Source organism: Barbatula barbatula (genome assembly GCF_947034865.1).
Source record: "Barbatula barbatula genome assembly, chromosome: 25".
NCBI lineage: Eukaryota > Metazoa > Chordata > Actinopteri > Cypriniformes > Nemacheilidae > Barbatula > Barbatula barbatula.
In genome coordinates, this window is record NC_136788.1 from 12,977,882 (window position 1) to 13,001,163 (window position 23,282).

The 23,282-nt window shown below is 38.0% G+C and overlaps 1 protein-coding gene across 1 annotated transcript; it reads left to right on the forward strand.

Annotated features, from left to right (window-relative positions):
* Window positions 1-2,177: 2,177 nt before the first annotated feature.
* fa2h (fatty acid 2-hydroxylase) lies at window positions 2,178-22,116 on the forward strand. Its single transcript, XM_079450725.1, has 7 exons — window positions 2,178-2,586; window positions 16,048-16,140; window positions 18,540-18,682; window positions 18,942-19,042; window positions 19,192-19,364; window positions 19,630-19,882; window positions 19,991-22,116. Exons 1-7 carry the CDS (start codon window positions 2,293-2,295, stop codon window positions 20,056-20,058), a joined length of 1,125 nt encoding a protein of 374 aa, XP_079306851.1. The 5' UTR covers window positions 2,178-2,292; the 3' UTR covers window positions 20,059-22,116.
* Window positions 22,117-23,282: the final 1,166 nt, after the last annotated feature.

Below are 23,282 nucleotides of genomic sequence, written 5' to 3' on the forward strand. Positions count from 1 at the left end.
GTTGACGTGATCCTGGGGGGTGAAGCTTTTGTATGGCCCACTAGCATAAATTAAACCAGCTCATGCTTTACTGGCAATACAATAACAAAGAAGCTGGTTGTGGGTTACATGTTTGTGTAGTAGAGCATTCAACTCATCATGAAAAGATGAAGATGCTCGGTCAACAAACGTGGAGCTCGACAATGGCATTCATAGGTTTTGCACACCTACGATGTACGGCGGCACAAAACTGAACAAACATCTGCACATGCCCCCAAACACTACATTGACCGCAATGTTGTTGACTTGTTTAGCTGTCAGTTAGTTGACAGTCATACAAAAGCTTAACCATTGTCATGCATAACCTCAAAGACAGGCCTTACCTGACCAGGTACAGAAAGCCGAACGTGTTATTCAAATGTAGGAAATAAGACGTTTTGTTCAATGGAAATTGTAGAAATGATCCTGATAACATCCTTAACCCCTAACTTCCATCAAGCTTTATCACCCACATTTATTCACATGCTTTCCATGGAAGAGTGATTTTAAATCGCTCTTAAAAAAGGTGCTTCAAGAGGTACTTCAATGCCATAGAAGAACCTTTAGGTTCCATATAAAGAACCTTTTACATCTGAAGAACATCTGCTTAATAAATGTATTTATTCTTTATGTATTTGACTCGAAAGCATTATTATCTTGATGTTGTATGCAATATAGGCTGTCAGACTGGAAACTGTAGGGTGTTATGTTGATTTTCTTATACCTGCTGACTGTTTGGCAGGTATTTCATTAGAATCCCCCTTTTCATTCATGAAATTATAACTGCTTTATTATGCATTTGTAAATGACTTATTAATCATTAATGAACACATTTATAAATGCTTCATAAAGGGTACCTTAATGTAAAGTGTTACCGCAATATTTCATGTTTTAGAACAGTCTCTGTAAACCCGTTGCTTTATCTCAGACAGAGTTGTAAATTCGTATAGCTCAACACCATAAAATATGGAGCTGCAATAAATTAGTAAACACCACAAGTGCAAACTCCAACGCCACTAAATGTCCTCCCTGTTAACTGGCTCCTATTATTCTGTTGGCAAATGCCACAGTTTACGTGCACCTTGTTGAAAGGTGTAAATATTTAGAATGCTTGCAAAATATTTTAATAGAATTACTTTCCGAAGAACTTCCACCAATATATTCAAATGGATTTAAGAAATCCAAGGACGAGTTTCTTGTAGAAACGAACTGTAAAATATTATACAATAAATTCAGTCCATTTATTTAATGATAAACCTGTTTATTTACTTTACAATACTGCCCCCATGAGACGAATCTGAACAGCCCATAGAATAAAACTGAGCTTGAGCCCCAAAGACGGCTGGAATAAATATGGACTTTGAAAGGAAGTTTACATAGTTCATGTTTATGATAAGTGAACATTTAGCTTAAACAAAGTATACGAATAAAAAAAGTACACTACACCCCTTAATTTATTTATTATAATAGATAAGCATTGACTTTCATTGTCCACTGTTTTACGTTTTGTTTGTCATTTTCCCTCCTTCTCTTGAAGTTGTATGTTCAGCCAATGTGTGTTTTTGTAAGAAGCATATGTAAACCTCAAAACCAAACAATTACATTTTAAAGCGTGTCATAAACCCAATTCTCAATTCCAACCTTTCATTTTGACCCACAGAATGCATATCAAGGACAGATATGCGATGTCTCAAAACAAATAACTACAAATAATAAAACGACACGTTCAATAGGGCTTATTTTTCTTCTAAAATAACAATCTATCAAATTTAGAGCTGGACCGTAGTTAAAACGATGTATCCATCACATCGGTCTCTCTAGTCCTAAATATTTTTTTTAATAAATAAACAAACCATCTCTCCCATTGACCAAGTCACGTATCTCTCAGACGCACCCAAATGTGCAAACACAACAGGAAGGTTATGTCATCATCAGCAACGCCCACATGCGAGGAAGTACACATCAAGTATCGATAGTTTACATTTTATAACGAACGTATATTAAATAACACACACAATGGATATCGTGTGCGATCAAACAGAGAATTTTATAACTTTGTCGATAACTTTTCAAATCGTGTTACGTGCAAAAGGTGCTCCGGTCTACGTCATGCATTATTCATGATATGCAAATGAGCAGGCTGGGTTTGAACTCTACTCGGACGCGAAGTCGAGTGACAGCAGTAGTTGTAGGCAACAAGCACAGGGTTAAGACAGTGGGGGTCCCACCTGCGCGCTTTCATCTTTCTCTATCCTCTCGCGGACTACCCCCTAAATGAAAAATACAATGTCTCCTTCTCTGCCGCCTCGCTTTTTCTCGGAAAAGGAGGTAGATAAGCACTGCACCAAGGAATCCTGCTGGGTGTTGTTAGGGACGCGGGTGTACGATGTGACGGGCTTCCTTCGGATGCACCCGGGCGGAGAGGCGCTCCTTCTCCGGCGCTCCGGCAAGGACATCAGCCAGGAGTTGGATGGACCACCGCACAGGCACTCGGAGAACGCCCGGAGGTGGATGGAGCAGTACTACATCGGCGAAATCGACAGAGACAGCACGGACGAAGATACGGAGGTACGTCACGCATACACGCAGAGAGTGTTTCAGTCAAAAATAAGAGGAAGTCGAGTTGTCACATCTGAAGATGTCAGTTTGGTTCAGGAACTGCGGTACACTGAAAAGTTTCGACTGTCAAACCGTACATTTTCGCTTTGAACAGTTCAGTCAATTCACATGAAGACGAGAAAAAAGTTTGAAATGAAAATCGTGAAACACACTTTTGTTATTGGGCGATATTTGGACAGCAGGTATATATTTCATGCCTCTTGTTTGATAAACAAGCCTGTTTCTCTGTGTTTGCCTCTCACCTGTCGCTCCCTAAAGGACAGGTGATGGAGGACCCATATCTCACCTCCCAGTTTAAACTTTGTATATTTCTGTATATTGTATAACAGTTAGGTGTTGCCTTTATTTTTTGACACCTGTGCTGGCCAAGCCTAAAGTGCACAAGAAGGGTGGATATTTCAAAATGCAACAGGTGTAAATGAGTATGTCTGTGAGACAATCAAACCGGTCTGTCTTGTACAAGCAGTGACATACTCAAAATGACCCACGACACAAATGCAGAGGAGGATAATTTCCATGTCACTTTAAGGTTCATGAACCTCTGTCATCCTTTGAGGTTTACGAAAGCGAATGGCCATCTTGCGTATTTGTGTCATAAAGATCTTTGATTTGCTTAGTTTGATATTTAAAATAAGCTCTTTTGAGTTGCAAGGCATATTGTGAGCTAATGCGTTTACCGAATCCACCTGCTTTTCTTGAAGAAACAGTCCGTTTTTTTATTGGAGGTTGTTCAGAAGCTCCACGTTTTTATTGCCGTTTTTTATACAGCTTTTGTCTGTCACATTAACAGATAAAACAAGTCATTAATGATAACTTAACTCGCTGTGTAAAATCTTTTGTACCGTGTTTGTGTGGTGATTTTGTGGATTTGAGCCCTTGTTAGACTTTCAGCATCCTGGTCCATATTCAAAGCTCAATTGAACTGAATTGGTTGACTATTAAGCATTTAAGCGATCTGTGAGTCCCTCTTCTGAAACACACAAACGTCTTTGCTTTGCAATGATTGCAGTGTAAACACTCTGATCTGTTTAAATGTGTGAGAAATCGTCCCTTCACCCCTCAACTCGAGGACACTGCTTTAGGTGATATTTAGGATAAATTTTTTATTCATGTTTTTTGAGAAGCCTAAAATTTTGGGGTGCAGAACGTCTTTGGTACATTTTCGAAAGATGATTATGAATAATTATGGAGCTATCAGCATTTTCAGTCATCAGTTACTTCATTTTGGAATAGAAACCTTTGTCAATGCAGAAAATCCCCCAAAAGAAACAAAGTAATTGTCTTAATTCCATCCTTAGTGTGAGTGTTGTGTTATATCAGGGGATTTCCAGTTTATGACCCCAGGCTTTGATTTTATTGTATGCATATTTAATATAATCATGTTGTAATCTCAGCACTCGCCATGATCTAAAATTTGAGTAATGGATACTTTACACTGAAGATCAACATCGAAAAAGACATGATGCTTGACCATTTCTTTGAGTCTAAAGTGAAACAGATGGCCCCCCCTAAACCAGCTTTGTCTGCATAAAGTTCAACAGTATTTAATCATTCTTATCATTTTATTATCAGTCTTTAGTAATCATTGCCTTTTGTACCAGCTCCTCCCAAGATCTCAAGACTGTTGATTGCTATTCGCTCCCACTAAGAAACCGAGAATGACTCATCAGTCAGGTACTGTCAAACTCGCTAGACCTGCTGTAAAGTTCTTAAACGTGCAAGTATTCATGGTATTAATTGTTGTGACATTGCAAGTGCAAATTTGAGAGTTCTTAGGCCTTGGGGATCATCTGTCTCTTGCTTAGCGATCACTTGTAAAACCAGCTTGACTTGCCGGCTTGGTGCAGGGGCTGCTAGTCATGTGTGCTGCCGGCTTTGTGTCTGGAAATGTTATGAGTAAAGGATGAGATGGTGAACATTTATAGCCGTGTTTTCTGCAATGTCATGATCAAACAGTACCATAAGGTTCTACGTATTGTGTATATGCGAGAATTTGAGCGATACTAAAATGCTTGAAGTAGTAGTTGGGTTTATAGATCGCTATAGAAGCTTGTTCTTTTTGGGTTCCGGAAATGGAAGTTAACTCGTAACTATATTGATGAGGTCATAAGGTCCACTTTTGTAAAGCTAAGTGTCACTTTTTGTCTGTCACTGTGGACAGGGGTAAAAGGAGAAAGGCTTCTTCCCACATGTGCGATATTCTGAATGGCAGCTTTATTGACATCATTTAGACGTGCTATACGAAGCATCGTGGCGTGACACATTACTTACATGTACAACACTTTACGCCTCGAGGTTCTGACACATGCATGCAAAATAAATTGAATTTGTAAATTAAGATTGGATTCTTGGATTATGTCATTATTTTGGTTTAATTTTCATAACAGTTATATTACTCTTTACTGGACCAATAGAGAAACGGCTGTGATTAACTGTATAAGAAGAAGAAAGACTTGGCATGCAGTAGTCTAGCCTATAAAGCAATAGTTTTTACTCACCCTGTTGTCATTTCAAACCTCTGTGATTTACCTTTTGCAAAACACAATTTTTTTTTGTTGAAAAATGTTGGTAACCAAAAACCTATGCAAGTCAAAATGTCAACATTTTTCAAAATATCTTCTTTTGTGTTCTGCAGAAGAGAGGTTTGAAATGACAAGAGGGTTATAAAATAGGGTAGATAAAATAAACTGAATATTCCATTTTGAGTGATCTGACTCTGTGTTTTACCCAGCAGACATCGATTCCTGAAATCCAGGCCCGCTTTGCATTTTATTTCCTGTTGCACTCATCACATTACATCCTTGTTAACCTGGAAATCATCTTTACTGTTTTTAAGCTTCCCTGTCATGTTGAGTTTATCTTTCTTGTGAACATGCTTTCTTAAATTTAGCCAAGTCCAGCCGAAACATTTGGTGAACACATGTCCGGTTGCCCGATAAGACATTTTGGAGAAAGATATATGAAGGCTGGAATATGAGTCTCATTTCTCCTTCAATGGCCTTTTTGTTTTCCAGTGCTTCCAACACAAAGGCGCATGTCAATCTTACCAAGGGCCATCTCGGTTGGAATGCTCAATACAGTTGCAATTCCATGCAGTCCTTCATTACTTTCGTCTCGTGATAGTGAGAGGTCCTCTTGTTGGAAAAGAGAGGTTCATGCAATGACCTTGGTAGGCCTATGACCAAAAGGCGAACAGGTACTATCCTCAGGTGTGGGTAATGTTTACTGTGGGCTGCTATGCCAACAGGGACAGCCTCGATACTTAGTTACTCCAGTGTTATCAAACCTCTTCACTTTGCATCCCTCCGTCGTCTTTCCCAGAGGAGATTGTGTCAGACTGCACGGACGCACACCTTGGAAGCTGCTGAAAGGTATTGGGACATCACATGGATGGGGCGGAAGGTCCAATCATAGCCGAGGCTCAGAGGTTGGATTGTCATGTCGGTCACTTATAGATTAGAACGCACTGCAAAAGCAGATGGTTCGGCCACCATTGGTCCCTGAAGTAAGATTTGCACGCTCATTAATTGCATCAAGTTATTGGAGGGGTCCCAAGTGAGAAGCAATGTTGAATACAAGACTCGTAAGACCGTCGTCACCAGGAGACACCTGTAGCCATGGCTCTGGGTGGAGCCCCGAGACCCTTTCCTCCTGAGTGAAACATTTGAACATTAAATGCACACTAATCCTCATTGAGAAAAGTTTAGCATATCAGTTATTGGGGAAGTTTAGTTTGAAACAAACATATCTGCACCGAGAGTTGAGTCTAGTATTGTCCAGCTGTGTGGACAATGCATGGAGAATCATTGTATGAACTGAATCTGATTCACAAGTTTTGTTCAAATTGTAGCTTGAGGAAAAGGGGTTTGTATTGAAACAAAAGATTTTCAAATAGGCACTTGGATCTCCCATATCTTGATTTGTATGTTGAGCTTATGTTGATGATGTTGTATCTTCACCTTTGATTTACTGGATCACACAGGCTGAAATCTGAACAGCATGTTAAAAATGCTTGTTAAAGACGCTATCCTGAACCAGTTTGACCAGTGATGGTTACATATGTAAGAACCAGTTGGTGTAATTATTCAAGGAAGGCAATAAAGGACCTTTTGTTGGACCTCATTTGTGTGTCTGGTATTTCTAGGGTGGTTTGCCTAAAAGCACTGATGGGGTAAAGAAAACCTCAAAATTTCTAGCATGTTTTACGCAACCGGTTCATCCAGTATAAATGGCAGAAACCCTTGTGTCGAACCCATCAAAGTTAAAAAAGATGCATCAAAGGTGACAAATGGCAAGCAAAAAGTCATCTGATTCAACGGGATGTCACACCAGTGCTCTGTTTACAATCTTTTGAGAATAATGCCTTTCAGATATATGCCTCATCATGAAACCAAGATCTTCCCCATTTCACAGAAACGATGATCATGGGTTTATCTGCCCTGAGAATCTTTTTTTTATTCAGTTTCATGCTTTTTTGTATTGTCCCCTTCAATAGCTTCTGTAAATTGGCTTCATTTTGATAGTTTGTTTTTAACCAACCATTTAAGTAACTTAACCAGTCTGACCGCCTAAATGAAAGCGAAGTTTCCCCAAAGCTGTTGAGCAGCAACCTGCATGCAAAAAAAGACTCCAAAAAGTGAATTATAGTCAAAGTTTTAGGTCGATGACGATAACAGAGAGACTTGCACGCGGATGTCAGTGCCTGTGATAAAACCAAACAAATATTTTACATTCTTTTTTTATCGCTGATCGTCTTCCAAACTCATAGGCTGCATACATTTTCAGTTTTGTAATAATGTTTTGTAATGTTTCAGATTGAAGCCACACGTGAATATGATCTGTGTATCACAGGCACATGTGTGTAAACTTGCAAAGGTAGAGACCTTTGCACCCTTGTTTGAAGGGAGGGACTCTTATTGTTCTTGTACGTAGATTTATGTCTCATAATCACACAGTCTTCAATGTTTAACGGCATTTTAAACATTCCCATTTTGTTTTGTCAAATTACAGCTTTCTTTCAAAAACGCGTGCTAGTATCCATAATTCATGTTTTTATGTAACTTGTTTTAATGTCTTAATATGGGTGTTTTTTGGACAGACCATCTCTGATAGTGACTACTGGTTAAGTGTGAGTTTGCCCACCTTCACATCTAATTCCTGAAACGGAGAGTTGTTGATAAATATGGCCTGGCGAATAAGGAAAGGTATGAAGAGAATATGACAGGGAGAGAGAGAGAGAGAGAGAACATACTTGTGAGGATTTCCAGTATCTGGCCCAGCAGGTTCGGCCAGTTCTACGAGTGATGTGACTTGCCAACCATCAACATCCCTGTTTTTGGATTGAACAAACCAGTCTCGGCTCGCCTACACTTTTCAGATCCACAGGTCTGGGATCAGCTTCATTGTCGTGCGTTTATACTTTAGGATACTTTCAGAATGTTTTTTTTTATTTTGTAGCTTAGAAGCCCCAGTCCCTATTCACTTTCATGATGTAGAAAAGACGGACCAGGATTTTACCTGTTTAAGATCCACAGATCTGGGATCAGCTTCGTTGTTGTGCACCGTGTATACTTAACAACAACAATAAAAACTTTGAGGATACTTTTGTGATGTTTTTTGTTATATTTTGGAGCTTAGAAGCTCCAGCCCCCATTCATTTTTATTATATAGAAAAGACGGCCCAGGCTTTTTTCTTCAAAACTTAATTTAAATTTTCTATGTACAACTTGACTTCTAAACAGTCAGACACATTTGGAACATAGAGTGAATAAATATAATCTTAATTTTTTGGGTGAACTTTTCCAAAGTTAAAAACCTGTTCATTTCCATGAAAAAGCTGCAGCTTTTCATTTCTATCCGGATGAAATTGACACCTAGTCTGTTATTGAAATGATTGAATTTAACTTTCCCTATTGAAGTCTGCCTTTAAATATCACACACCAGATGTTTTTCGCTATTGCCGGTCAGTGCCACTTCACATGCTGATGTTTTCGACAGCTTCAAATGGTCCTCTCTTATCAAGATCTGTCCGTCCAACTGTGTGTCCTGGCACTGAATGGATAATGGATAATCATTGACTCGGAAGAACCCTCACGTGCCGTGTGACCCCCTTGCCCCGATCGCTGTTGAAACCGGTGAGGTAATGTGGTAAAGCCTTTTTTACGCTACAGCAAGGGTGCACAGTTCATTTAACTAATATTTAAGAAGTGAACGATGTCATTTAAGACCATTTCACTTTCACTGTGGTTTTGTTAAGCATGAGCTGAATTAATTATCTTTATATGTGAACTTATATTTACCAACAATCTGAGTTTCACCCTATTATGATCTCAGTCAATGTAAATGTGAACTTTGGCCACGGCATCCTAACTACACTGGAAAGCCCTGCTCGGCAACCACTGACTCACCACAAGGCTTGGCCAGCCAATGGCACTTGAACAAACGACCCGTTCTTCGAGCATCACGGAACCATCGCTCACATTGAAGGAGCCGAACTATCGCTTGTGCTGTCACAAAGACGAGTCATACCGATCGTTCCCTCCCATACTTATGTCAATTCTGATTCAATAATGAAATCAATTTTCGACCATTCTGACGGTATTAGGAACTTTGTCTTCTGTTTGCTTCTCCTTAACTATTACTGAGAACAATATGGGTGTGTGTTCTGCCGGATGGTATGCGGCCACATATTGTTCCTACATCTCTGTCCAGGAATGCGGTGGGCTGAAGTAAATTGAAAAACACACGGTCTGCTGTCACAATCCGCATCATTATTGATACATTTGTGAAACCTGGGTTGTAAGTAACTTGTTCCATCTATTTCTTTTAATTTTCACATTGATATTGCAACTTCTGTGGCGGTGACCTTTTCTATTTCTGCAAAGATTCTCAGAGATATATTTTTTATGTTCTCATACTTAATATTTAGTGTTTTGTATCGTGAGTATTTTTTTGAGTTACTATTTTGATGTATGTATTATTTCTTTTAAAATCAGTTTAATGATAAACTGACTAAACATCTTGTCACTAGATTGGTTATGGAACAATGTGTGTAGGGTTGGTACAGGGTTGGGGGATGTTAATGACCTCTGTGCCCTCTCTGGTATATGTTCTCAACCCCCAAATGTAGTCCAACACACTGCCAACCCTGTTCCGACTGTACCAGCCTGAGCTCTCTTTATTTTCTCTTCCATGTCTTTTGTTCTCTCTCTCTCTCTGTGTATTTATGTGACTTTGTCATTCAGTCCCCTAAATCCTTACTGCTCCATAAATGCTTCTTATTGTTCACGGAGACAAATTCAGGATGGAATTCAGTTCCATTTTCAGAATATTGCGCAAGCATGTTTCTTGCATCTCATATCCACACATTACACATGATACCAATTTAAACAAGAAAAAGTTGCCAAATTAAAAAGTAGAAAAATCCTGCTTGATTTCACTTTTACCTTTTTCTTTTAGGTGCCATATTTGCTGATAGTTTTAAAATAATTTAAATATCTCTATCTTTCAAAATATTAGCATATATTATTATTTATATCTTTATATTTCTTATTTTATAGTTTTGCTCTTAACAATATAGTTTTAATAATAAACAACAGTTGAACTATTTTCGCATCCATATTTTTCACACATGAGGCTTTTTTCATAACCCATGGCCTGAGTCCTAACTCATTTCTGACCTTGATCTCCACACAGTCCTAGCGTTAACAGGGGTTCGAAATGAACGAACGACGAAGAATTGTATGAGTAAATCTGTGTCCTCCGTCTTTAAATCTTGATTTAGATCTTGTCTCACACAATGTGAAAACCCGGAAAATATTGGACCTGATACATTTATCATTTAGATCGGTCTGCATGCTGTCATTTATTAAATTTCACATTTGCTTCCACAGGCAAGTCCATCGATATTTGCATACCACTCCGGAAAATGACATACTACATTACATACACTAACAGACAGGTCTAATGAGTTATGCTAATATTTTCATAGATTCCACTCGACTGCTTGTTCATGGGTGAAGTCAATAACCGCCCAGACCGACGACAACATCATTCATCTTCTTTTCCTCCTCTCTTTTTGTCTTCGCACCATCAGACAGCAAAACCTCTCCTGACCGCATCTAGCGGTGAGGATGCTAATTACAACCTACGGCTCACTCCACCCCTCACCCCTCCCTTTGAAAGCCGTCCGGTGGCTGATACAGAACAAAGATATCATCACGTTTTCTCTTTTTTGGTCATATTTATGAAACCATTTAGGGCTACTGTAGAAACAACATGGTGATTTCCGTGCAAGGGGACCCGCTGTGTATGTAGATAGAAAAAGCTAATTCTAAGTTAATAAAAACAAAAGCTTCATTATGTAAGGTCTTTATACACCTCGGAAGACATAGTTATGTAATTTATTGCATATTCTCAATAGATCCTCCAGACAAATGACAAACAGAACGCTTAAAGGCATAGTTCACCCAAAAATGTTAATTCGGTCATTGTTTTTATTCATCCGCAGATTGTTGTAAACCGGTATAAATGTCTTGTTCTCCTAAACACAAAGGGAGATATTTGGAAGAATGTTAGTAAACAAAAATATCTCATTTATTTTCCCTACTATGGCAGTAAATGGGGATGAGATCCGTTTGGTTACTGACATTCTTACAAATATCTTCCTTAGCGTTTAGCAGAAATATACAGGTTTGGAACAACCTGAGTTCTTTCACTTTTTTAAGAGAACTATCCCTTTAATAAACTATTTTAAATACATTAAAAAGGAAATAGAGAGTGGTTTGGATTTGTGGTGAATTTCATGGTTGGCGGAGCGTGGTTATTGTGGTTTTGAGGCACACTTCTGAGAACTTGTTGTCTTTTAAGGAAATTTTGATGAGGTTTTCTTTGTTTATCTGGAGTTTATATATAATTATACGGTATTTGTGTGCTAAAAATTCAGTGCCTGATTTTCTGCATTATTCCCAGAAAAAAATTATCTTTGTCTTATAACCAAAGTGTAATTTCTACACTTACCAAACCAAACAACAATTTTGTGGTCTTCCATTGGTCAACAAACAGATAGTCCTGCCCCACAACACCCCATTGGTTGATGCATTGTTGCTGTTAGATACGAGGCTCCAACAAACAGTCATGTTTTGATAGCACCAAAGTGTCTCACCTTTCATGGAAATCAACCTATAAACAGATTACTTAAAGCTGGGATACAAGAAACCTTCTTTACATTGAAAATGTTCCAAACCACTAAAGGCCACACGTCACACCTGAACCTGGTTTTTGCTTCATCACCTTCATTCTAACCAGAAGGGCGACACACATCTGATGTCACGTGCCATTTGGAATGAAACACACCTTCTTAGACAAAAGCAAATCATTTGCCCTCGTAGTTTTCACATGAACCGTGCCCGTTTGACCATGACTTTAAAAAATGTGTATTACACTGACACAGACAAGCCGTGGAAGTTTATTGAAGACCAGATCTCATTCCACAGTTTCTAAATTGGTACTTACACCATTCATATGTTTATGTATACTGTACGATCTCTTTGCTCGAACACAAATGATCAAGATAACAGCACGTATGTGCAAGACAAGCTTATTTTGTTTCTGTCGTGGATCTGCGTGTATTGTTGGAGAGGCCTGTCGTGCAGGTTTTTAGCAACTACAGCGCTTTGATAGTGACTGTGTCTATAACTACCACTGTTTGTTTCTGAGTTAAATCCTGTGTGTATTGTCCCAGTCCGGTGTTGAATTCTGTGCCTCTTTTCCTTGTTTGCATACGAGAGCATTATAAAAGTGTGAAAAAATCAGGTGATTTATATACTTGTGTTCTTCCATTCATACCTGACTGTCACACCTGTACGGAGCTTCATGCACCTTGTTCCCTTTGCCTCTTTCTGTTGTTGGTCCGTATGTTTTTCTAGCCTAATGACCGGCGTGACGCATTGTAAACAGTGAAGCATACCAGAAGTCACGTATGCATTTCAGCGAGCAAGGTGTGTCCAGGTGCAATAGACAAAAATACTTCCAATATTTCTACTAAATCATGACTTTTTTAACTTGAAAAAGCCTGAAAATGGATGTTGAAAGCACCGACAGCAATAACACAGACATGCTCAGAATGAAGTTTGACTGGTGTTATGTCAACAGTCAATGTCTTACCTGAAAGAAACATGTATGGAAATATCTGTGTGATGTATGGACTGACACACAGTCGCCTGGAATATGTGGTAAGGCTCGTCCGCTTTGTTTTACACAAGAAGAATGTGCCTACGGTTTTATTCGCCCCAAAGTGGTTTCAGTGGTTCATGTACCTCCTGCCTGTTCAGAAACCCTCAAGGTTTGAGATGGGGTGAAAGAAAGACCTAAAAGGAATAATGTGAATAATGGTCTTCGGGATGATCAAGCTGAAGTTCATGAAAATCTTTTGACCAAACCCACATTAAATTTGCACAGTTTTGACACATTTTCAGCAGTGAATGCGTTTCAGTAATAAAGCATGAGCAGAATTAATTTCTGTGTAAATTGATCGTAAAGTGGGTCAGTCAATTGGCCATGAAGTAGTTTAATCTACTGCGGTGATTTGTGTAAGAATCATTTTAGTCACTTAAAACATTTGTAAAAATATGTAACACATTGTATATGACAAAATCATTTGTAGTAGAAACAGAGCATATGTTTCTTAAAATGGCTTGTGAAACCATTCTTAGTTCACAAATAAGTAAGGCGTTGGGGACGATCGATCTCATCCAGAATAAAGGTTTGTGTTTACATAATATACTGTATCTCTGTGTACTTTGTGCCTATTCATTTTGTATTTGGAAACGCATACACATACATGCATATATTTAAAAAATCTAAAAATTAATAAGCGTTTATGTATAAATACCTCAAAATATTTCCTTAATATAAATACATGTGAATCAATGCGAACGAAAAAAGGTTTGAGCAAAAAAACGTAATACTGCTTTTACTGTTTTTCTTAACAAAAAGAACTTTTCCCCTGATTTACAGAAGACGCCCACTTAAATGTCATTCAGTGTAACAATCTTGTCAGACATATTCACAACCAAAATCAATTCATGGCATTATTACCTGGCTTGTTGGAATGCTTGATGCCGATTGGCCGGTCGCGTCCAGATAACATATATTCCCAGATAAAAACCTCTCAGTAACCTGCATGCAGCAAATCCTTTTGACAATTTTCTTTGGCAAATTAATTATAAACATGTCTTTTAATAACATATATGACATTATATTTACAAATGATTTAACCAAATTGCTTGTTCGTGACATTTGAACGTCGTTTCTTACCATAAGACCGAAACAAGCCCCTTCAGTGTGATACAAGACCCTCCGCTTCACGTTTTCTTCGATAACAACCGCTGCCTCTATATATCCCTTACTTAAAAGTTCTTTTCACTTTTGTAAATGTATTTTGATGGGGATATCTTAACGTCTTTGACCCACATACTGTATTTACGGTGTGTATATACGTACTGTATAAGTCTATGTTTTTCTGTTTATAAATACAAAATGAATATGCACAGCACACAGACATATTATGTAAACCAAAAACTTTTATTCTGGATGCAATAATTGTGATTAATCGTTTTACAGCCCTATTTGATTCTTTTTATACTAAGATGTACAAAAAATATATAGACCGCTTAAAACATGATCAAAATATCCTTCATTTTAACAAACCGAGACCCAAGAGGTCTATATCGTGCAATCTCTACCTGTTTTATCTGTATGTTTGTTCCCATGTGATCAAACCCATGACCCTTGCGTTGCATAACATAATTCTTTGCTAGTTACATGAATACAAGTAAGCATAAAAATGTGGTCAAACAGTAAGTAACATCTCCCCGGTGGTATCGCTATCCTTTAAACCGCCCAGGGGCATCAGTCAGTCACATCACAAGAACATCCAAGGTGTTATTCCTAAGACTCATATCAACCTATGTAGCATGTTGTGTTACTGTCAGTATGGCCGAGCATGCGCCTGGCTTGCATTCCCTACCTAGGTGTTAGGTTGCCATGGAAGCGTGTTCGCGTTAATGTGTGTGTAGGTGTGATGAGGGCAGGGTTAATCACATCTTTAAGGTTAGAATGGTACGGTGTGACATGGGACCTGATTAATATTTCACCTGTCCCACCAAACTAGCCATCTGTGAAGGGTGTGATTTCAGGACTATAAGGTCTTGAGACATGACATCGTGTGTGTGTTCTCTGAAGTGTGTATAGTATGAACAAGCAAGCAGTAGGGCTGTGCAATTCATCGAAAATGTAGTCGTAATCATCGATTTTTGCCTTCCCGATTTTGCAAGGATCCTCTCTTTTCTTGTATAAATCCTTTTTCTTTACAGTGATTCAAGATTGCCATTTCTTGACATTTATTTTTCAGTTATATTCAGATTTAAAAGCCAAGTTTCTTTTCTTTTTTATAAGTAATGGTGTTAAATAATCGGGATCTTACAAAATAATCGTGATTTGTGTCATAATCGAGCAGCCCTACCAAGCAGACATCAATGTACTTTGGTACATTTAGCATCATGTTTTTGTTTTTGGGTGTGTTTTGAATGCACTTATGACGTGAACCTCCCGTATATTGTATTGCCTTTGTGTCATAGTGTTGGAATTCATACCAATACATTTGAATGACTTCGAAACAAGGCAAACAAAAGAATGCGAACCAGAAGACGTTTTTCAAACAACAGCAAGTTTACGTCAATGTGATTTATAGGAATAGTTCACACACCAAAGGTTTTTTTCAAACATTTTTGCTATATTGGTTGATTCAGTAAACCGAAGCAATCTGAGAAATGATTTGATCTTAAGTAAGTTACTTGAATCAAATAAACTGTAATGACTCTCCTTTGAATCACAATGTCAAGGTATTTTAAAATAGTTAGCAGTTCATCCAAATATTAAGATTCGGTTTTCTTTACTTAACATTGAGTTGTTTAAATCTGTATCAATTTCTTTGTTCTGGAAGAATGATTGTAACCAAACAGTTCTGGCCACCGTTGACAACCATAGTATGAAAAATTACTTTATAAATCCCATCGTTCTGTTGAACACAAAAGAAGATAATTTGAAGAATGTAGAAAGCAAACAGTTCTGGGGCACTTTAGACTACCATTGTCATTTTTCCTACTATGGTAGTCAATGGTGACCAAGAACTGTTTGGTTACAAGCATTCTTCCAAATATCTTTCTCTGTGTTCATCAAAACAAAGACATTTATACAGATTTGGAACAACTCGGGGGTGTGTAAATGATGACAGAGTTTTATTTTTTTGGTGAACCGTCGCTTTAGGAGATGAGACCAAAGTAACATGAAATCTCATCTTGTCAAATATTGTCATTACCGTTTTACTGACCTGCTGTTCTCTTTTCCCAGACTTTAAGACAGAGAAAGAAGACCACAGAAGACATGACAGAAGAAGAGGAAAGCTCAGGCATCAATAAATGCACTAAAGTTGATGAAGAAACGGTACGTAAAATAAATCTTGACAACTATGCATTTGGATCATCTATTCAACCAAGAACAATGCAGCAATATTAAATAATAGACTATTATGTTAGGAATAGTTCACCCAAAAATTATCATTCTGACATCATTTACACAACTTTGATTATTTCAGAAATAAAGGTGCTATATTCAAAGTCTTCCGAGGCCATTTGATAGCTTTGGGTGTGAGACAAACTGAATAAGTAAATCTGGACATCCACACTAGTTCTGCTCGGTACATTCATGAGAATTCACAGGAGAATAGGTCTGTCCAATTGAATTTCAATCAGATATATTCTGTCTCTCGATAGATGCCGATTAGAAACCGGTTCTAACAATTGATTCACAAATTTGATACTTTTATGCTGCTTTTGTGTGCTTTTAGAAGCTTGAAAGCTCAAGTCCCCATTTATTGTGAAGGAATAAAAAAGCAGCCGGTGCATTATTCAAAATCCTTCTTTTGTGTCCCTCATAAAAAAGTAAGTCATACAGGTTTGGAACGGAATGTGAATGGGCGCTGGTCTAATTTTAATAATTTCACATATTTTTGGGTGATCTGTCCTTTTTTATTTCACAGTTGTTTGCTTGACATCTGGATGCAAAGCTTTCAGTTCAAATGACAGGAAACCACAAACAACATTGTGCCTTTCACTCACTCTAACAGTGTGATACGCTGAATACCTTCCGACCTTAGTTTCCCTCTTCTATAAAAAAGAGCTTTCGTTTCATTTATTATTTTTGTATAGATCGCCTGTTCACGGCTGAAGGGTTTGGCGAGAAAGACTCAAGCAAGAATATGAAGAATAGCTCTAGGAATATAATCTTGTTTTCGTATCCATGTGAACGTCCTGTGGGTAGACTTACAGGTCTTTCAAAAGCATCGATTGTTTGGTCCAAAGCACCCTGAGTTTGACAGACGGGGTCAGTGATCTCCAGTGCACTGACCTCCCTGTAGCAGATCCACTCCGTGCTGTACCAGTCGGTTACAACTTGCAGTTATCAGAGATTCCCATGTTTGCATATCTGTGTTTGAATGTGCAAACAAATGTGCTCGTAAGGAATGTTACTTTATTAACTAGTAGTCAGACGTAAAGTGAATGGGCAATTCATATTTCAGTTTAGGTCGCCGGTGTCCTATAGTCACTCTTTATGTTTGTCACTAGATTTTGCAAATATGTAACCAATAAAATGTATTAAAAAGTGCTTGTCAACTTGGATTAAAAAGGATAAGAAGGTACAGCGACGATATATATGATTAAAATGTATAAGTACATTTGTGATTTTACTTTTATAATAGAGCGTACAAGTTGTGTATATTCATCGCTATTGCCATAACAGAAAACGAGTCAGGATGGGCATCGAGGCTAAACCAGATTTCTGGGTTCATCATTCACAGGAGTGTGGTCTAGCACCTGGTTAAGGTCGTACTTTCATTCACACCAAAGTTGCTCTGGGGACAAAAAAAGGCTGTGATTTATCCTCCCGTGTCTGTTGATGGCCTGACAGATGACATTTCCAAGTATCAAATCTTTATCTTTGTTTCCATTGTTCAACTCTCATCCTTATTCAACAAAGGAGGTGTAGATAACAAAGTGCGGGGTTATCTAAAGACTTGGTAGTCACGCAGTACCACCTTGAATCGACTGATACCGTGTTTTAAAGCCGACCATATTTGATCTTCAGTAAAAGCAGATGGCCTTTCGTACTTTGTAACCTAAAGTCATCCTATCTTAAGTGTCATTGGAGTGTTATAATGAGCATGCTTACCAGACTGTACTGTGTTTTATGTAAGAGTAGACTGATATTACACAAGCAGAAATGAAGAACGCACCCAACTTGAGTTCAAGGTTTCGAGTTGTTTTGGAAGATGTCGCCCCCTTGTGGTAGTGGGCTAGTATTACGTCATAGACACGCCCACCTTGTCTGTTTTTCTTTACTGTTATAAGGATATCTAATGGGGAAAGTTATGGTTTGCACCATAAACAAAAAAATGAATAACAGCAAACTGACATAAACAATGTTTTTGTATTTGGTTCCTCACCTTTGGTGTTGTCTGATGGGATTGCCATGTTTCACATCTTGTCTTCGACTCCGCCTACAAGATGCAAAACACAAATAACAAGTCAAGGAACTGATTTAAAACTTTTTTAAATCCTTTCAAATCTGAGACTTTTAAAGTCAGGAGAAAGCATTTGAACATACTTTATTGACCTTTTAATAATACCTAAAAACTTTGGGTAGAAAGAAATCCTGGGCAGTGTACTGACTGAAGTTCGATTTTTCTCATCGCTATACAAAAAAATGAAAAGCTTTAACCGTGAAAAAAAGATGTACTGTTTGAAGAACTATTTTTTCATTAGAATTTGTTTTTTATTTTGTAGGATCTGGTAGACTGGAGAAAACCACTTGCCTGGCAGGTCGGGAACCTCGGAGAGAAATATGACACGTGGGTCCATCAGCCTGTGGACCGACCGATCAGACTGTTCGAGTCAGACTTCTTTGAGGCCAACACAAAAACTTCATGGTAAGAGATTATATACAATCTTTTCATTTGAATTCCTAAAACCTTTTTCAAAGATGAACAATATAAGTTTTCTATATAATATAATATATATGGGCATAGTAAGGATTTTTACTTCCGGCCCTACCCTAAAAATGTATAAATATTAGTTTTAAGCTATGTATGTTGTACTTTTCATTAAACATAATATTATTAAATAAATATTAATCAATGATAAATATGAGGCTTCCAGTTTGCATTGAACTTGTCTTTGTGTGTGCAGGTACATGGTGCCAATCGTATGGTTGCCATTGGTCATCTATCTGAGCTGGTATTGCTACACATTACTGGCACAAGAGAGGACAAGACTTTACATTGCATCAGGTAGCATTCACCGATCTTATTCAAATATCATCCATTCATCCTAAATAAATAACAACTGTTAAGTAAATAAGTTGTTGAGATATATGTTGACACTTTGCATGATAGATATACATTTTATGATATCTTTTCTCCATTCTTGTCATTCTCAGATTACTCCATTATGATCCACAAGTACACCTTTCCATTTCTTTTCATGTTCGGTATGTTCCTTTGGTCTTTTGTCGAATACTGCATCCATCGCTTCGTCTTCCACTTGCGTCCACCCGCCCACAATTATTACCTCATTACACTGCACTTCCTGCTGCACGGTCAGCACCACAAGGTGTGTGATTTCATTCAGTTCACTTGGTTTTTATGTCATTTGTATTAACATGGTGGGGTCCAAAAGTCTGAGACCACATCATAGAGTTTCTGTTTAGCATTTTTTCAAATTTCCAACAAAAGGTTACATTACAAATGATATTACAGCATGACTTGTTTGTTTCCATGTTTGCCTAAAAAATGTCGGATCAGACTTTCGGACCCCATTATAAACATCAATGATTTACATGGATGACAATTTGTTTTGATTTTTTCTGACCCAACAGTCTCCATTCGATGGCTCTCGTCTGGTGTTTCCTCCCGGCCTGGCGGCCATCGTCATCGGTGGTTTCTACGTAGCACTCACAAAGATCTTTCCCGAGGGTCTGGGGACCTCTATGTTCGTCGGGGGTCTTTTTGGCTACGTGATCTACGACATGATCCACTACTACCTGCACTACGGCTCGCCACAGAAAGACTCTTACCTGTACGGATTAAAAGCCTATCACGTCAAACACCACTTTGAACACCAGCGGGCAGGTGAGGACGAGATTTATTAAGTCTCTAGGGGGTAGGGAATGAGTATAGTGGTGCATATATCATGACTCTTTGTTCATAATCATGATCTTCAATCCGTCTCTTCTACAGGTTTCGGGATCACGTCAACATTCTGGGACCACCCCTTCAACACAGTCATCCCAAAGCAGACGTTTTAGAATAACCCATCTATCGCCACAACGACCAAATCCATATGTCCCCTGCAAACTCCCATAAGCCTCTCCTGTCCCGCTCCACCCCAGCCTTATGTTACCGTGTTAGGTACTGTGTCTTACTCTGCTGCTGCTACCAGCTATAGTCTATGGCCTTCATGATCATCTGTCTCACGAGAAGGGAGAGTGCCTAAACGTCTAGAAAATATATATATAAATGATGTATGAATGTACAGATGAATCAACAATAATGTCTTTTATTAGAGGCACCAGAATATCCAACTCACAGTTTTGCCGATCCATGCAACGTTTGATGTACAGATAGATACCAGTAAGTGTGGGAGGGTGTGTGAAGGTGTGGATGAACGAGAGAGAGAGTGATTATTTTAGTCGTAGTGTTAATGTGCTGAAGGGTATGAGAGGGAGCCGTCGGACTGTGTGGTTCTTTCGTGTGAGCCATTGCTTTAAAGGAAAACTCAGGAAAGTCTCAGATGCTTTTATCTACTCAGTGTTGATGCTTACTGACCATTGGTTCCCCCCGCTGTCTGTCAAACCTTGCTCCGCCTACAGCGGGTCCAAAAAGTGTTCAGGAACATGTAGAAAATGCCAACAAAACATAAACGCGAAATATACCGTATAAAAAGCACAAGCACCGTTTTTAAGCAAAATATGTTTGTAGTTTTTAAGTGAAAGGAGCAAAATTGACACTCAGTTTGATATTTTGTAAAAAAAAATGTAATATTTAAAAAGAAAATAATATGTCTGAATACTTTTTGGGCACACTGTATGTGTGACGTCACCATTCCATGTTTTCATATTTCATCATGCTTTTCCATCGTGCTTTCCTTTCATATCTCATTCACTTTGAGGTGTTTTTTTGCCAATCGACTTACTAACACAATATCCCGAACCGTCGGAAGCCAAAACCAGCAGTACCTCGAGTAATATGTTACATATCCAGAGAGATATTAAGTTATGGAGGATTGAAGCTGGCTTTTGGTTCCTCGGATTAGCCCCCGAGGGTCTGCTGTCGTGAACTCGTGAGGGCATGAAGCAGGGTGATGGGGTCTCTCCTGTCGGTGGGGGTTGCCGCCGGATATCCGTAGCTCTGGAAGGGTGGAGGGTCTATATAAATCCTCAGGCGGCAGATCTAGCAAGCGCGACCCCCTCCCCATTCTGGTGTGACGATCTGTTGCATCTGACCAGGTTTCAGGAGAGGGCCCGCATTACAGAACATCCCTGACTGATCTCTCGTCAGTTCATACGGCAGATTATTCCCAACTCTTGAACCGCTTGTCCGTTCTCTTTTCTGTCCGTTTTGTATTTTGTAACCCTTTTGTCTTGACACTGACTCACGCCGCTGATTTCTGGGAGTTTTCCAGAAAGGTTAAATGGAAGCCGTGGCCTCATTCAGCTCTACTTTATAAATTGTTATTTGCCATTTTTTAGCACAGGTTCCATGCATAAATATGATGTTTTCCCAAATTATTTTATCCGTGGTAGTACATTGATTTTCTCTTCATATGAGTCTTATGAGGCCCAGCTTTCCTTGAAATATATACAGTATATATATGTAGAGAGAGAGAGAGAGAGAGAGAGAGAGAGAGAGAGAGAAATATTATATTATATATTCAAGTAACAAATGCTCCTGTCTGCCTTTCTATTCCTTCCGAACCAACTACAATTACAATGTAAGCCATGGAAGGGATGTCAGGGATTCAGGACATTTAAATAGGACCTTTCCTTATACCACGATTAAATGGCAGAACGAAACTAATAAAATGCAGTGGCTATAGTAATGTTTTTTTGGTTATTTGTAACTGTGACACCCTCCTGAGCTCACATGGAGTGCTCCGGTGGCATCGGAGAATGCTTTGAGTTTACGCAAGTGAACAGAGCAATATTTTTATCTGTTTATTTGTATCAAGGGGATTTTAATCTTTTCGCTATAGATGCCTCTATTAAATCTCAAAATCTGTTTACTATGTATTTTTATTTTGGAAATTTCTATGCAAATGCAAATGTATTTGTAAATAAACATATGTATATTTCTGATGAATTTGCTGACGTTGTTGTTTTATTTTGTATGTATTCTTTTTTAATAGTATTCATTTACTAATTAAGGAAAACAAACTTGCAAAATCTTAAGACAGTGTTTGGGGTTTTAATGCAAAGGTGTAATTTTTTCCGTAAGAAATATTGATGGACATTAATTCCATTCTTTTAAATTCCTGCAGTGTTTTGAACATCCTGGTATTTAATATTTCGGCATGTTTGATGTCTTATGTCATAAAAATTCTATATCACACATTACATGACGTATCCAAAGCAACAAAGTTGGTTTTAAGGTAAGAAGCGAGTGCATATGAATATTAAATATGTTTAATGAAACGCCTTTTTTCAATTACATTTCTATAGTCATGTTTAATTGTCAATGTTTCTGTTCTTGCTGGTTTGTTAGACATCCATAGAAAGATGTCAAACACATACATTTACAAATAAGTAAACGTGTAAATAGTTGTATTCATTTAGAACAAAATTTGCACACAGTTTGTAACAAAAGCTCTTACCCCAATTAAACAAAAGCGTAATTTATTCTAGTAATTTACATGAATGTATTTTGAAAGACCAAGCTAACAATCCTGTTTACCCACTTTTGCTGACTCCACCCACGGAGCGGTTTCAGTATCAATGGACATAGGAAGAGAAACATTATAAGGTTATGTACACACACATTTCGAGCATTTCAATACTGTAACAATAATTTTAAAAGTAAGATTAAAACCTTCATTAGGTCACACTAAAGTATTTCAACATTGTGCAGTATAATAGTACTAAAATTCAAGCAGATTTAATAGTGTTTTTGACAGTTTTGCATAATTGCAAAGCAACTTATATTTATAATAAATAAGGAAATCAGACAGAAAAAAATATAAAATGTATAGGCTTCAAATGTTTGAGCACATTATACTGAACATAGTAATAATTATAAGTATAGGTATAAACAATAAGTATATAATACAAATATATGTATTAATTATTCTTATATATAATACTAATAATAAATATATTACTACTACTAATACATTTATGCATTTGGTAGACGCTTAAGCGGCTTACATTGCATCATCCTATACATTTGTTTCTAAGCATGTGCAATCCCCTGTGATCAGACCCACGGCCTTGGCGTTGTTAATGCCATGGTCTTACCACTGAGCTACAAGAAATCT